Raw genomic sequence first — 18,424 nt, forward strand, 5'->3', positions numbered from 1 at the left:
GAGTTTACGTCATACCTCAATCAATAGCACTGCAGTCGAATTTAGTCGTCTGCACTGAGACCCATGTATCAGTAGTTATCACAATTTGTTTATTCTGGTAATTCTATTTAGAGCAATGAAGCAGTGAGAAGTGTGTTGGGCGCTCTGAAAGCTCGAAGATAAGTTTACATTCCAATGATCAGCTGATTGGTAACAAAAATCGAATATTTTATTTTTGTCGTAATTTGAATACAAGTGTCAATTTTCTTTTTCAAATCCTTACAGTTACAACTGTCAAGTAAGTAACTTTTACTTTCTGTTTTTTAATAATATCTAATTATGCAATCTCATGAACGGCGATATTTTTTTTTGTTTCATCAGTCATTTTTGCTATTTAAAAAAAAAGATACTTCTAATCATGAATATTGGTGAAATATTACGTTCCATGTCTTTAAAAGCAAATTTTTTAATTCGATTATTTTTTTCTTTCTTGGGAAATTTTGAAGTTCTTTTGTATTAAAAAAATACTGTGATAAATATGCGTTTCAGAAAATATTTATTTCCTCTCTCATGAATGTATATTGAATTAACTGTGAACACTTTGTTATTACTAAATATAACAAATATTAAAAATATGAAGCGTAATATTAAAAAAAATTTTGTTTGCAATATAGATTTTTAATTTTAGAAGTTCTGACTACATGTTTTGATAAAGGTATCTTCGCATTCTGACAATTCTACTTGAATAAAGTACAATATTTTTTTTAAAAAAATCAATGATACAATTGATTTAAAAAATATAATAGAGAAATTTGAAATCATCCAATATTTATTTCTTCTTATCAATGAATTTCATTGAATTATTTTTTTATTTCTTGTCAATGAAAAAAAAATTATAAAAGTAAAGACACGGGAAGAATGGAACACTTTAATTCAGTATCAATTATTTTTCTCTTCATGTGAAAAATTCCACGTTTTGTTACATTAAATTTGTATATATGAAAAGCAAGTTAAAAAATAAGTTTTCAGCATTATTTCAAATTTCAACATTTCAAATTTGTGAAAGGATGTGTAGCATAAATGTTTCATTAGTAATGTAATATAAACAGGGGTCAACAAAAATTAAAAACTCCATTGGGGATATTTCCGTGTCGTGATCTGTCACTCCAACTACAATCGCCAAGGTGCCAAATAGATTTTAAACTTGCAATTTTCTTTAAAAAAAAAAACTTTCAGATGTTTGCCTGGAGGTGGATACGAGTTATATTTATCAAATTGGTCCCTTTCTGTGATGTTTTTTTTATAGTTTCAAGCGGGCCGCTGCCCGGAAGTTGTGACTTGTCTTCATGTGAAGACTTGGCGATTATTCTGGCACAAATCACGATACGGAATTGAAGCAGAACCAGTTTTTAGGAATGTATGAAATAGAAAAAAATAGAATGAAATATAACTTACTGCTTATGAAGTTATATAGGAAAATACACAGAAATTACAAAGGAAAATACATATTTTTTTATTTCATTTTATCCAAAATATTAGTAAAGTGATCTGAAGTATTGATTTCAATTTGAATGCATCAATCAGTTATACAAGCTGACATCAAATCAAATCTTTGAATAGTAATTAAAGATATATTTTGTTGTTGTTTAGAAAAATCCTTTTTTTTTCAAAAGGTTCAGATTTTTGTTTTTAGAGTTGTTAACGCATTGCTGCCAACTCTACTGTATTTTCCAATAGACAAATGGATTTTGCCAGCTGCTGGTCTAATTAAAAATACTCCTGTTTTATTTTTATTCCAGAAATTCCTTAAAATTGAAAAAAAAATCCCTACCAAGATACATTTTTTACTCTGTTTATTGATTGTTTGCTTGAGTACTCAAATAAGTATTACTGCTAAATAATTAAATCTGCCAAATTTAAATTAATCAGCTTCAAGCTTTTCGTTTTTCAGTATTCTAGAATTTTCATTTTTCACAACTCTATTTTTAAATTAATTCAGGAATATACTATAACTATCTAAAATGCTTACAATATCTGTTGTTATTGAAATTTTAGAATTCAAAAATAAATGTAAGCCAATAGAAAAACAATCTACTATATCATGATCAGTTTGAAAAGTTTCCTTTTTCAGTATTCTAGAATTTTCATTTTTCGCAGCTCTCAATTTTTAAATTAATTGAAGAATATAGTAGAACTATCTAAAATGATATCAATACATGCTGTCATTGAAATTTATAAATTCAAAAATAAATGTACAATCCAAGTTCATTTAATGTCAATCATAGAAGAAAATATTTTATTCAGTTTAAATTTTTAGTTATTAGTGGAATGCTGTTTTTGTATTGTATTGATTATAAAAATCCGGAAAATCATGTGTTCGTAATATTTTAGATATTTCTCAATAATAGTATGGCATTTACATTATTTCGTAAAATCTACTGGATTTTTTTTCTTTGCGTGCTAGCTGCTATGTTATTATTTTTTTTAAGAAAAAAAATAGAACATTCTGACATTTTTAAAAAGCCTGTAGTTAACATTATAAAACAAGATACAGTAGAAGGGAAAGAAAATGGTTAATTCGATCATAAACAAAGTTTTCTAAAAATACTTTCAAAAAATGGTTTATTATAATTTTTGTTATATTTCATCTCTGATCCCTTTCATAGATGCATAAATATAAGCTCAAAAAAGTTTTAAGCTTGATGATTTGTGTATCCTAGGATGAAAATTCAAGGACATCGTGTGATCATGTGCGATGAACGGTATACGGATATTATCATAAGACTCCGGCTATCATTTGGAATATTTCCAAATGATCGGATTAGGTGAAGCTGACAGATACATTCCAATTTTTTAAATAAAATTTATTAATTACATGAAGTTGTATAGCAAACTACTGAAAAATTTTATGGAGCCATTTGAAAAAGGAGAATTTGTGCTTAGTATTAAAATACTTTATCTGATCATATTACAGCAATTCAAATGCTTATACTTTTTATTATATGAAACTTTTATTTTATTTTATATTTCGATAAGTTATTTTAGTTGCACAAAAATGCCAAAAAGACAATAGCTAATTTTTTCAAACATAAATATACTTAATGCGAAAGAAATTCACTTTTTTTGTTAGAAGCTTAACAGAGTTTGAAAAAATAAACGTAATTATATTAATTCTAACATAAAATGTAGTTTGAGAAAAAAGTATGCCTAGATAGTTAAACAGTTGAAATAATAAATTGTTTGAAAAATTTGAAGATTTAAAGAAAAAAAAACTTAGTAATAAGAGTAGTAGCTTAAAAAAACTTGAAGCAAAGACTTGATACTACACCTGTATTTTTTAAGAATAAGTTTAAAATTTAATTTAAATTAAGTGTACGGAAAAATCACATAAAGAATCCCTTCTAAAATTTGATTAACTTTTTACACTTTTAGTTAAAAAAAAAAAGTTAGAAAATACATGTAGCCGTAATAAATGTAAACTGTTGTACTTTTTTTTAGAAAAAAGGGTTCTGTCTTTTTGTTTTGGCATAATGAATTTATATTACTTTTCAATTGCATTTTAATTGGTTATCGAAGAAAATTGTAATTTTTGTTTCATAGAAAGTTTTTTTAGGTTTTAGTTATGAAAAAATTATATTTCATATTTAGATTGAACGGAATTTTGATTTTTTTTAAATGATGTGGCGATTGCGAAGAAGAATTTATTTAAACAAATTCTTCTTTTTTTAATGAAATTTCAAGTAACCACTTAATTTATGCTGATCTTCGTTAGGAAGAGAAACAAATAAGATTAATTCAAAATGTATTATTAAGAAATACTATTTGAAGTTATACCTGCAGAATTAAATATTACATTTTTTATAAGTACAGCATCTAAAATATATTCTTTCAAACGAGGGAAATTGAAATTTAGGCGAATTTATATCAAAATTTCCCCTGTAATTAATAATATTTTTATTACTACTGCTGCAGTTTTATACATAAGCGAAAATATTGCATTTTGGAACACTTGTATCTTTGAGACATGGGAAATTTCTAAGATTCTAATGTCAATGTTGATATTTGATTTATGTCTTCGTAAAAAAGGCATCATTTAATAGTAATACCCTTTAAATTTTCTTTTTAATAGTAATTTTTTTTTTAAATTAATGGTAGTTTTCTTTAACTTTTTCGTTTTTGGACAATGAATTTATATTACTAAATGAATTTATATTTATATTTCTATATTATATAACAATTATTGGTTATCGAAGAAAATTGTAATTTTTTGTTTCATAGAAAGTTTTTTTACGTTTTAGTTATGGAAAAATGATAGTTCATTTAGATTGACAGCTATTTTGAGTTTTTTTAAATCATAGAATACAGTAAAGCACGTTGCATCTTGGGGCATGTTCTAAACTTCAAATATCTATACTTAAGTCATTTTTGTATTCATAGAAGTATGTGCTCTAATCTGTTGCAATCTTTGAAAATACAGATAATGTTACCTTCTATAAGTATATTTTAGTTTCGTGTGTTATTACAATTTATATTTATTTTAAATTTTCATATTTTGAATTTTGTAGCAGTGAACTTGTTCTATATGACATAAAATATTCATGCGTAGATTTTGGTTCAATAAATATTTTTCTTTCTTCTTTTAAAATAGATTCTTTGTCGTAATCAAATGCAATTACTTCGCTTAAGATTTTTTAATTAAGTAAGTAATTAAGTGCCTTCTGGAGAATATGTTTTAATTATCCATAATTACTGCTGCCATAAATGCCATAGGAAATTGCACTTTCTATTTGCTCATGTTTTCTTCATTCATCGTAATTCTACATTTAAATTTTTTTTGTATAATAGATTTAAACTGAGAAATTTTATTCCTTGTGGAATATTGCTGAACTATGCATTTTCAAAATTTGATACCTTACAATAATAAATGCTTGTTTTTATGGCATAAAATTGGTTTAAATAAAGCTGTTCCAAGTTATAAGAAGGTGTCGGGGCACTTAACAATTTCTACTTTAATTGTATGACATTTTTTTTAAGTTGTTTGTGATGAAAAAATTACATTTCTGAAGAAAATTGTTGTGAATTAAAAACTTGCTTTAGATTCTAAATCTGCTAAAATTTTAAAAGCTAAAAAATAAAATAGAAAAAAAGCATCTTTAGGTATAACACTCTTTTAACTTAAGCCCTTAAATTAAACTCTTTTTTTTTGTTAGGGTAAACTTGAATTTAATTCCTAAAATCTACGGTTGCTTGATACAAAGGAGAAATTTGTTTCATTTTTTAAATTTTTTTAATGAAATGTTGTAATTTGCAACATAAAACATTACTCTAAGAACTTTTTAACTTATATGCATTATTTTGCAGATTAAATACAGATTGTGCAACATGTTCTGATATAAATATTTTTGAATGGCTTATGTGTTAGGAATGTTATTTTTACAATCTTTAACCAATAAGATTTCAGTCTTCTAAATTAAAAGACATATTGCTTCTCAACACTGGTGGAACTTGGTCTAGTATTTCAATTCGGTGACCAAAACTCTTCTGCCAAAAAAGAAAAAAAAGTGATAATATGACTTATATTTTTCATTTCGTTATTTTTTAAAATAAAATTGTACTCATTTTTCTTTTAAAAAGTGGGGACTGTCTGGTCTGAAAAGTATATTCTTATTCAGTGAAAAATGCTAGTCTCGAGCAATATTAGAATGGAAAAAAAAAGTGTAAATAACCAAAAACTATTTTTTTAGCCATCTTTGTTTGACTGTAAAAAATTCTGCTGTTAATTTTCTATTTTTTGCATAACTCTTTTATCTCCCTTTATTACTTTACAATTTTTATGTAACTCAATTAGGTACATAAAAATTGTATATTTGTTTTATTTACATGATTCATTTTATTTTCAGTTGATTTTTTTGTGGGTAGAGGGTAAAAAATACGTTTTTCTAAAACTATTATTACGTGAAAGTTTTTTCCACTTTCAATAATCTAGTTAATGATACATTGTATATTTTAAGTATTTTTTTTATTATCATTGTTTATAAATATTGTTAAAGTATTTTATTATTTACATAAGAGACTCGTGATTTCTTATCCATCTTAAGTTTATTACCAACATATTTAAAAAAGCTTATCACTCCTCAAACAAGTTCAGTGACAGATAACATTAAAGCCTAGTAGAAACAATGTTTTTTTATTATTTTCTTTTTCTTTTTTATTTTCAATGTTTAAGTTCTATTTGTATTGATGATTAACTAATGAATTTTTCTTATCAGATTTAAGTAATAGTTTAAGTAGAATGGGATAAATAACTTAGCTTTACTTAAAAATATAAGCTGCAATTTTCATTTAGAATTAGAATAAATTTTATTTTTTATTTTTATTTTAGTTATAAATCGATATAAACAAAGCTTACACACTGAAAAAAAAAATCTTTGACTTCTTTTTAATAAATTTTCCGTTCGATTTTTTTTTATTTTGTGACCATTCGAGGAAAGAAAAATTCCAATTTTACTAAAAACCAATTTTTCGTCTCAACTATAATAGGGAATTTTATATATTCATTAAGATTTTTTTTCTAAGTAACAACTAAACCAATCAAAAATTATTAAGGTAAATCGTCATAGTTTTGGAATTCTGTGGTTTACAAAATTGTACATAATTTTAAACTGTTTAATTTCAAACTGCAAGTTCAAGTGGTTCCTCAGAAATAAAAAAAATCTGCATTTCAAAATTCTGCATAGGAAAAAAAAACCTGATTATAAAGAAAAATCTGCGTTTTTAAATTTGTATTACACGAAAGCTTTTCGACCGATGCCGTTCAAATTTTAGATTTTCTTTTAAAAAATTACTGAGCTTAAAATTATTTAAGAATTTTTTAAGCTTTCAGTTCAAAATTTTTTCTATCATTTATACCATTATTAAACATAATGATATAGCAATAAAAAAATATTTTTGCTCTTAATCATATTTAATCAAACGAGTTCCATAAATGTATGCAAAAATTATTGTACTCGTTAAAAGAAGTTGTAAACATTCAAAACACACTAAAAAAAAGTATAATTAACAGCAACAGGCTCAAACTGTAGAGCGCTGTTTTTAATTAACTAATGGGACAATATTTTCCAGATTTTGACTTCTCTTTCTCACATTTTTAGGGCGAAAATTCAAATCCATTAAAAGGAGGATACGTTTATACTTTAATTAATAAAAGGATTTTATTTACGATTTTGTGTTTGATTTCGTAGCTTTAAATATGTTATGCATTAATAAATTAATTAATTAACATATTTGAGCTCTGCCGTTGTAATTGTTAAGCTCGCATGACAATGCATGTAAATAAAGTCTAAAGGATATATTAAGAACATTTCGTTTTGTTCCTTTTTTTAAAAAAAAAGTTGTGTTGCGGAGCAAAATATTTGAAATCTTATATTATTTGTGATTATAGAAGATTTCAACCTTACGGAACAAACCTTAAAGAAAAAAAAATAACAGTATATAAAATCTAATTTATATATTTTTAAAATTTTGTAGGCTATGTCACAATAAAAGAAAACATCAGTTGAAAGAAATTTTAATTATAGATCGTTGACAACAGCAACATGATAACGATAACATTTGGGGCGGAAGTAGAAATAATCACAGAAACAATGATAACGAGTAAAACATTTGTAATGTCAAGAGATTAATGTAATGATTTAAAACACATTATACACGAAATTTTCTGGTTTGTGAACAAATAATGACTTGTAATATCAATTTAAGGGAATAACATTCATTATCTGATGTTACACGCAGCAGATTGTGGTTATTTTTAACTGTATAAAAAAAAGAAACATTATTTTCTAAGTATTTATCCGAAATTTCGGAAATTGGGTTTTTGTTTGTTGATTCCAAACAAAAAAGTATGACCTTTAATTTTAAAAGAAATCATCACTTAAAGCAAAGAATGGAAAAAAAATTATTTATTACTTTGAATCTTGAATATTTTATATCATTAGCAACATAGCATATGCTAATGAAAACGAGGAGCAAAAAGTGAGTAAGGAATAATGAAATATATAGAAATGTTTGAATGAGATATGAAAACAAATATTTAAATTCTTTTGAACAATTATTAATTTATATTTTGCTGCCTGAAAACTTTTGTTGAATTCCTTTTGCATCATTTCCAAAAAAATGTCAGCTGCAAATCTAATTTATCAAAAGCTTTAACCTTCTCACGTTTTTAAAATTTCTGGAATAAATTGAAGAAGCACATTGTTTAATTTTCTATTCATCATAATCTTTGTAATACTCAATAATGTAATGTTGTAAACTGACTTTTTTACTGAAGTTCATAGACACATGAACTCATAACCAAGGAAGAACTTAACTAAGCGCATTAGTAATTAGCATATCAGTAATGCATATATAATTTCTATATATGCATTACTGATATGCTGATTACTGATAAATATGCAAAAAAATGGACTTTTTTATTTTTACTGATTTTAAAAAACTTTTATGTACCGTTTTCAACAAACACTTCCAAAGCTAATTATGCAAAAGAAAAAGTTTAATCTATTTTTCTTTACACTGACAGTATACAATTTTAAACACATAAGTATCACGACTATTGAAATACATTATAAACCGGTCTGTTTACTTATGACTTAAAAACTTTTTTTTGCAGATCTCCAAAACAAGCTTGTCTTAATGATGGCAGAAGTGAAAAGCAAAACTGCTGCAGAACCAAAGACTGATTTTAAGTGCAAAATTTGTCAAATGACATTTGCCGATATTTATGCTTACACAGATCATCTAGAAAGTAAACAACATGTAAAAGGTATCATGAAGCAAAAGTATGGTCAAAAATATTTAGAAGCGAAAGAAATGCTCGAAGAGAAACACTCTAAGAATAATATCGAATCTAGTGAAAATGGCAGCATTGAAGAAAAGACAAATACACATGAAAGTGAAAAAGATGACGATAGTGATACTGATGAAGATGACGTTTACACATGCGATGTGTGTGAAAAAATTTGCACTGGTTTAATTAACTACAAACTTCATTTATCAGGAAACAAACATTTAAAAAAGTTGAAACAAATTAAAACTATGAAAGAACTGAAAGAGAAACAAATGATTCCTAATGGCTATAAAGCACCAGATACAGATTTGCTCAGTCAAATTATGTCTAAAAATGTGTATGCTTCATCAGATCTCATGTGCGAAATATGTAATGTTAAGTGTACTGGGCCTGAAGTGTTTAAACAGCATTGCAAAGGGGAAGCTCACAAAAAGAAAGAAGTTAAGCTCCGTTTAAAAAAAGAAATGGAAGCTGACGGGATGCCTGCGAACACGTCAAGAGAAGATTTTGAAGACACGTATAGCTGCGATGTGTGCAGTAAAGCTTTTACTGGTATTTTACCGTACAAACAACATTTAGAAAGCACCACTCATCTTAAACAAAAGCGCAAAAACCAAAGTCTTGAAAAGGTAAAGGATCTTTGTATTACGTCGTCTAGTAATGCTAAATTGCGTTGTAAAGAATGTAATAAAACTTTTACTGGACCTGCTCCTTTTGAAGACCATCTGAAAAGTTCTTCACATGGGAAACTGAAAAAGAAGAAGAACTTATACGAGGAACTTGAAAAAAATTACCCCGAGATGTTGAAAACTTCAATTCGAGATGATAGTGAAAGTGAAGATAGTGATGGTGAAATAGTAAAGCCGGCATGTGGTATTTGCAATATGATATTCAGTGGTCCTGAAGTAGCTTTGGAGCATTTTTCGAGTGAGAAACATACAAAAGCTCTAAAGAAGAAGAAAAGAATTGATAAAAATAAGCGTGATAAAAAAGCACAGAATAGTGTAAAAGAAACTTCTGCAAGGGAAAATAAAGAGAAGCTAAAAAGAAGAAATGTTAATGAAGAAGAATGTAGTTCCGATGACAGTTTTGAAAGAATATCTCCGTGAAGTATTGATGGTTGGTAATTACACGCTGGATGCTTTTCTTCTAATTGGTAAGTAGCGTTCGTGTATTTAAACATAAAATTGTTTTATTTCTAATCTAAATTTAAATTAGAATAATAGAGTATAGTGAAACTCAATAACTGCTAGCCCTGATTGAATGTGACGCTGAATCTTTAATAAGTAGTACAGAACCCGTTATCTGGAAATCAGAAAACCGGAAAACCAAAAAACCGGATCGAAATTCAATAAATTTTCCCGCCATTTAAAAAAAAAAATTTTTTTTCCTCATAAGATTTTAGGATTTTTCTTTCTTTTTTGAAAGATGTTTACCTTACCATCATTTTAGAAATAATCATTAGTGTATTACTTCATCGTTTTTTCTTCTTTTTAAGATTATTTCCAAATTTTTTTTTTTTAGTTGGGTATAACAATAAAAAAAACGGCTTTTTGTAGCGATTCAGAAAACCGGAAAAATCAGTTATCCGGAATAGCGATGGTCCCGATCGTTCCGGATAATCGGTTCCCTACTATAGTTGGTTTAATGTCAGAGAAAAGAAAGAAAAAAAACTACATAAAACTTTATTGTTTAACTGAGATTTTACTAGAGTTTTTCATAAACATCAAGAAATTTTTTTTTTTGAGATTGCCAGTAGAAGCATCATATTATTATTATTATTATTATTATTATGAATATTTTAGAAAAGGTGAGGTACAATATGAATAGAAGGCTGCATAGTCATTAACTTTACACAGTAATAATTTTATTTAGCAGAATAATGCATGGTTTTTTACATCGAAAAAAAAAAAGTATGGCAAAAACTGCCGTGTAAAATTTACCTCGTTTCCAACACGTTAGGTATATTATACTGAAGAGTTTTGGTAAAATTAACTATAAAATGTGATTTTATAATATGATAAAATTTCGTAAGTGTGTTAAAATTTCGTAATTTTATCATTATATTTCAGAACATGTCATAAAAGCCACTTATTCGGTAAAATTTACTTTCCAGTTTTGTATTTTTTACTAAATACGTGGTAATAAGAACTATAATTTTGAAAACCAAAATATCCGGTAAAACGTTACCATATGATTGAAAAAATTACCAAATGAAAGATTGAAATAGAAATATTTTGATTTTATCACCAGAATTACGTTTTTTTCTTCCTAAAAATTTTTTCCATACTGTACGGTAAGTTTATCAGTATTTTTTTCTCTGCTCATTTTTCGCACAGATAGTATTCTAACCATATTTTCTTCATTGAAAGTAATATAAAATAATTTTAAAATTAATAAATGACTTCTGATAATGAATAAATGAAATCTGATAATTTAATTCAAAAAATACTCCGATAAACAATTAATTTTGATATCAATTTTACGAATACCGAATTTATATCTAAAATTATGAAATTCTATAAATTTTTATCATTATTTTTTATTATAAGAATACTTAGTCGAATGTTAGGTTATTATTTTAAATAATTATTTTTCTTTAAGCAATTTATTGCTTGTTTTCTTGGGAAACAGCTGGTATCGATTAAACTTATGCTTCAAACTATCAATTAAAAACTTAAAGCCTTATTTATTATTTTACTACTACGAGCTAAACATTAAAATACATGTATAAATAAGTTTTTTCTTCTTTTTTTTCTTTTCAAACAACTTCCTTTAGAATATTGAATGTTTTTGGGGAACTTTCATCGTTCATCTACTTTTTGAATTTCTTTTTAATAAATAAATACCTTTTGCTTCTGTTTTCATTTTAAATACATTTTTTTTTGTAGGGGGTTTTCATAATAGTTTATTTAATTACCTAGTTACGATCATGATACAGAAGATTTTCAGTTACAGTTTAAGTTATTTTTCAAATTTCTAATAATTTTGGCTTCAGAAACTGCAAATATAGGTGGCATCTTAAGTTCCGAGTTAAAAATAGATTCCTTGCCATGCAATAATGCTTAAGCCGTGGTCTTTTGCAAATGTCTCTATGTTTCTATAACTTTCTGACAAAATTAAAAACTAATATTTGGGCAGACATAATCAGATGAATTTGTATTAAACAAACTGACTACTGAAAAAAATATTTTTGCTTAGATAAATAATTAAAATATATTAAACTGAATATCACCTAACTTTTTTAAACAGGTAACTAACAAAATTATTTTTTCTTTATCCTCACTCGAAAATATGTTGCATGGTATAGCAAATTGTTTTAGAACCTTAATGATGTTTTCAAATTTAGTGAATCTATGCCTGATTGGATATTTTTATTGAATGCTCTTGTTAATAAAATAACCATGAATTCATAGAATTGTTAATATCTGATTTTGATTCAAAAACAGAAACATATTCTTTAGATTCCTATTTTATTTTTATAGTTGATAAATACAAATTTCATCAAAAACAGATATGCGTTTATGATTCAGTAAAACTTATCATAAACAATTATTAGGAATTTCTATTTATAATGCTCATTCATGCATTATTGCATACGTAAATTTCAAAAATAAATAAATAAAAAACATAATGAGCTGTGAAACTTGTAAATAGCTGCTTCTATAATTTCAAAGTTATGCGTGACATAACAGAAGATAAAATTTTTGGAGCAGTTTGTATCTTTTACAACAATTTGTAAAACAATAATTACAATCTTCACTGATAAGGTTATTGCGCTAGTTGATCGAATTCCTCCTAACTGCGCCAACTTCTTTAATCTAAATTTCATCAACATCTAGCGGATTTTAGTTTCTATTATATTTTTGCTTAATGCGTTAAAAATAATTTCATTTTTTATTTATAATTCACAGTTTCGCGATTAATTATCAAATAATTTTACATGGCAATATTGCTTGTCATAAAAATTACTTTATGTCAAAAGTTTAGCGAAGTTTACAATTATAATGTAGTTATTATGTGTATTTGATGATAGGAAATAATAGTTTTCGTTGTATGGCTATTATTGTTAATTAAATTATTGCATACTCCATGTGCTTCTTTTTAGAAACATTAAACTATCATGAACCTTATGAGTAAAAAATATTTAGTAAGAATTCAGCTTATGTTGATTATATTATGCTGATGAATTAACTCAAGCTTTTTTAAAAGCTTTTTCCGTTATTATGTTTCAAAAGATTTTCATAAAAACAGTTAGAAATCCGATTAGATATTAAATATAATTATAAATTACGGATGAATCATTTTGAAGAATTATAAATTTTTTTTATTGTTGTTATATGATTAATGTTTGATTATATCGTTAAAAATGTTCATAATTAAAATAATTTTTCTTTCTCATTGCAGTGTTCAAAGAAAACTACAAATACTATTAAAGGAATTTTCTATGGACTTTTTAATATGTATTGAATGCAATGTATTGGTTTGTGCGGAAAGTAATTTCGCTTTTTTTCTTCACTTTTCGCTTTTTTTTCTTCTAGTAAATAAATATTTTTTTGAATTATATGTAGCTAATTTGGATCCAATACCTTCTGCCATCTTTCTGGTAGTAGCATGACTCCACATTTTTACACTCATTTTTTTTTCTTTTTTGTTGGAAAAAAACTTATTTCGTGATTTTTCTACTTCCTTATTTGAAATAAAGATTTTACAGTCTAAACATTTTTGCAGAGACTAGAACAAAGATTGTAGACAGCCCATTTCTCATTCCCAGTGATATTGAGCTTAAAAAGGTTATTTTCTTGACGTTTGAGAAGCAAATCACAGACGTCAACGCTATGGCACTAATTTCTTTCTTTAAGAAAAAGAACAAACCATGACGAGCTATTAGATAAAACCTAAGCGTTTCAAATGGTCATGAACGGTTAAATTCGATACATTTAATTTTTCTTTGATCTGAAGGGTAATTTACCGGTTTGTACCAACTAATGCTTTTATTGCTCGTTTACCAGCTTTAACTCGCCTTCCAAAATGTGATGCATCTTCAACATCAAAATTGTCAGATCGACATTTTGCAAAGCGATTTTGGCACTGGCGTATTGCCAATACATCTTCTCCATAAACATCGGATTTTTTACCATTTTCATATTCCATATTTGAAAGGGCACTAACTTAAAACTAAAGAACTTTTTCACAAGCAAGCTACATCAGCTGTAAAAGTATATAATGATTATGCGGATGAAGTGTGAAATTGGCTGTAAAAAAGTACAATTGAATCCTTTTCACAAAAAAACGAAATTTCTTTCCAAACAACCCAATACGAAATATTATAGTGTCAATTAAGAGTTTAGAGTCATAAATGTATATTTGGCTCACGTATATTTGGTTTATCTCATATATTTGGTAATGTATATTTGGTAATCTCACGTATATTTGGTAATGTATATTTGGTTTATCTCATGTTTTTGTTCTGATGCAAATGACGTCTTTTCATTATGATTTTTTATAATGCTTATTATGTATAACCTTCATGTTAATCTTGTAAAATTGTAAACTGTTATCATCTTAATAAATATTTTCACTAGAAATGCTGCTATGCTTTTATAAATCAGAGGCACCTTGCTATCATCATTTTTTTGCACGCTACAATAGTAAAAGACATTTTACTTATTTCTTTTTTCCAATTTTTTTTATTTAATATTTTTTTTTAACATTTTTACAATGTTTTAATATGTATTTTGGAAAACCTGACTTTTTTTCTAAAATGACGTCTTTCTTATCTTTCATATACTAATTAATTGTTGCAGACGATATTTTAAAATACGTTTTCGGAAACGAATTCTCACCTTCACTTACTTCACTGTAACGGATTCGAATTTTGGACCCTCAAAATTTGGGTAGTAGCAAGAGTCCCAAAAAATTGACCTAATAAGCAATCAAAAGTTAACCATCAATATTACTTTGACTTTTTGATCTTAACTTTTCTATTAAAGAAATTTTTGAAAAAAATGCATGCAAAAATGAAACCATTTGCCTGAAGATAGTTCAGAGGAAAAAAATATCTTCTTTTCTTAAAAAAAATAATTGCTTCTAATGTTTTTTTTTTTTTTTTAGTTTTATAGCGCTCTAAAAATTTTAAAATTGCATGATGTAAGCATTTAACATTATTTTAAAGTATATTTTAAATATGTAATTTTAAATGGCAAAATTCAATAGAAATCGGTTACATAGTTACTGATTTATATTATTTCTAAAATGTTGCATTATTACATTTTCATTTCTCGAGAAATGTATGCACAATTTAAAATTTCATCCCTTAAAATTGGATTAATTAAAGAAATCCGAAAGAAATTAGCTTGTAATTTAAAATCGTAAATCATTATTTAAATTAAAAAGGAAGAATAAATTTTTTTTTCTAAAATTATCTTTCGCAAACAAGCCTAATAACAGTGTGAAAATTTTTTGATTTACTTAAATAGTTTCAGACATGTAAAATGGTGTACAAAATTTAAAAATAACGTTCAAGGCATCAAAGTTTCGACCGGTCACTTGACTAAATTATTAGGGCCGTATTATTCAGATTGAGGTTGTCCTTCATGTCTATCTTGAGGGTCAGAAACCTGAATCAGATAATTAAAAAATATATTTATTCACGGAAAATACTTTTGGAGCATGACTGCGTTACTAAGAATTCGCGTTTGCAGTAATCAATTTAAGCAAGCAACAAGAAAAGCAAATTCGAAGTTAGCAATAGCAAATAACAATTCGAACAGATAAAGCTAATCTTAACTTAAAAAAAGACAGATATTTAAAATTCGATTCTCAGGAACAATGGGCCCGATTTCTTTCAAATCTAATATTTTGCCATATAAAATTACATCTTTAAAATGATGTAAAAATTTATTGAACCTTAAAATTCAAAATTTTTCGACGACTCTTAATAAATAAAATAATGAAAAATAATAAATAATTATAACAAACTATTTTTGCACATAATTATCTTTGGATAAGCGCATTTTATATTTGTGTGCCAAAATTTTTCCATTTTTTTAAAAATAATCAAAATATAGCAAAATACGCAAAAAGTAAAATTTACATTTAGGGGTCCAAACTTTGAATCACTCTCTTGACCAAACTATTGGGACCATATTGCGGCAACACCCTGTATTTTGGAGATCAGGAATCCGAATCCGTCGTAAAATAGGTATGTTTATTCAGAGAAAGTATTGTATCGGATTTCGTAACTAAAATATCGTTGGTATAAATTATTTATCATATTTGAAGTCACCCCCCTTGAATCGTGAAGTTTGAGTCCTAGTTTGTAAAAATCCGATCGTTAAATCAAAAGGTATTCATAAAACCACGTTTTTTATTTTATTATTATTTTTTTGAAAAAGTCTGGAAAAATCTAGTTATCTTACACAAATTTTTTTTCTGTCTTAAGATAGTAAATATTTGATGGCATATTTGAAAACTGGAGAAAATGTTTTACAACATCTGAACCTACGGTATAGTTGACAATACATGTGCTTACGTAATTCTAAAAACACTAATGTTAAATTAAAAAGTTTTTCAGTTTTGCTTAGAAACAACTTTTCCTCGGCACAAAAAGTTAGCATTTTTTTTCTGGGTTTATTTATGTATGCCTATTAATATTATTATTATTTTTGCAAGATAAGTATCAAATGCCTTAAACATGTGCACATTTTTTCTTTAAGTAAGAAGGTTTTTTAAGTAATTAGCTTGTCTATGCTGATATTAGAAAATTTTTCCTTTTAAATAACTTCTTAAAAATATTATTTATGTATTACTGTATTTTCATAAAAAAATATTAAATCACATTGAACTGTTCTTAGAAAAAGTATTAAGTCGAATAAATGTTTTGCTAAAAAGAAGTTTTTTTTGGTTAAAACCAGCTTTTTTCCAGAAAACTTACTTTGAATTCGAAGAAAATATGACATCAATGTTTATTAATACTTCTTATAACACCATATACTCACAAATAAATAAATAAAGCTACGTGTCTCCTAAAGAACAAGCCTTCCTTTAACAGGCAGTTAAGAATACAATAAATGAATGGTTGTTGAAAAATGAATTAGGGAATAGATTTTGAAACACATGATTAAAAACGGATAAAGAGTGATTCAGAAACAACGTAACAGTATCACTAGGGGAAGGGATTTATGGGAATAAAATTGATAGAAAAAGTTAGCACTAAAGTAAATTATTAATAAAATCACCTAAACAAGTAGTACGAATCAGCATATAAAAAATTAGATTTTTTATCTTTATTATTATCCTTTTTCATTAAAAATATCTAAACTTTAAGAAAAATTAGATAGCTTAGCCATCATTATAAATAAAAACAACAACAAGAATTTAGAGCAATGGACATCATGAGCAATTTCGAAAGCAAAGAGACTTATTCTGGTTGATAAAGAGCTCAATTTCTCCTTTCAAGATTTCAAGAAGTGAATGGTTATAGCAGGGGTCGCCAAACTTTTTTGATCATCGACCCCTATATAATTTTTCGAAATCTCCATCGACCCCCACAAAAGTAATTTTCTATTAATTCAAATAAAACTCTATTAGATACTGTATTTGTATATTTATTTTATGATTTTAAACATTTATTAAAGTAATAGTACATTGTGTAACAATAGTATATATTAATATTGAAATTTAAATACCTTATTATTAAATAATAAGTAATTATGCATAAGTAGATATAATAAGTAAAGTAACTAAGGAGCTTCTTGATCAATGAGATGGGTGTGCCTGGTGTTTTATTTGCAAGGTTCGCTATATTGGGTTCAAAATTGGTCAATTTTAATTTTCGTCAAAATTGGTCAATTTTGTAATATTTTTAAAAAGAATACAAAGTGTGCTATAGTTTTGTCGCGGGCTGTACTAATCCATATTATTAATGCATACCTTCTTTTTTGTGCATTGATAATTAAAATTGATATCTAAACCAAACAAATGGTTTTATCGAAACAATAACTAATTATCCAAAACTATAAAAGTTTTAATAATGACACTGCAAATATTCAACACAGTTTTCAAAGATAGCTGAAACTGCATATGATATTTGCATTTGTAACGTCAACGCTCGTCACACGTGACATTTGGACAAGCGCACATTTGCATATGATTTTATAAACTGCCCTGAGTTCGTGCCACTGCACTGTGGTACGTAAATACTTGTTTCACCACAATAAATATACGTTTATTAATTTATGTTTTATAACGAAACTGATATTGAGTCAATTATAAAAAAAATCACAAATTTGACATACTTAATTAGGTATGTGTGATTTGCGTATTGAGAACTGTTTTTTTTCTCGACCCACAATCGACCCTTCCGATTCGGATCGACCCCTATTCGCCCCCCTGTCTCAGATCGACCTCCGCTTTTGTTAAATAGACCCCTGGGGGTCTATATAGACCACTTTGGCGACCTCTGGGTTATAGGCTTGTTAGCAAGAGTTTAATTCCTTAAAAAAAAAAAGTAAAAGGTGTAATAACGTAAAATTGCGATATTTGGGCTGCCAATTATATTTATATTTATATCCGTCGTTGAACAGTTCACCCAATTTT

The 18,424-nt window shown here is 26.6% G+C and overlaps 1 protein-coding gene across 1 annotated transcript; it reads left to right on the plus strand.

Moving 5' to 3' along the window:
* On the plus strand, positions 1-14,412 carry LOC107445939 (uncharacterized). The gene is made up of 3 exons (XM_016060449.4): positions 1-277; positions 8,648-9,980; positions 13,232-14,412. The coding sequence occupies exon 2, from the start codon at positions 8,671-8,673 to the stop codon at positions 9,931-9,933; it is 1,263 nt and encodes a 420-aa protein (XP_015915935.2). The 5' UTR covers positions 1-277; positions 8,648-8,670; the 3' UTR covers positions 9,934-9,980; positions 13,232-14,412.
* The last annotated feature ends 4,012 nt before the right edge of the window (positions 14,413-18,424 follow it).

Source organism: Parasteatoda tepidariorum, chromosome 11 (genome assembly GCF_982258835.1).
Source record: "Parasteatoda tepidariorum strain Cologne lab strain chromosome 11, Ptep-v5.0, whole genome shotgun sequence".
Taxonomy (NCBI): Eukaryota; Metazoa; Arthropoda; class Arachnida; order Araneae; family Theridiidae; genus Parasteatoda; species Parasteatoda tepidariorum.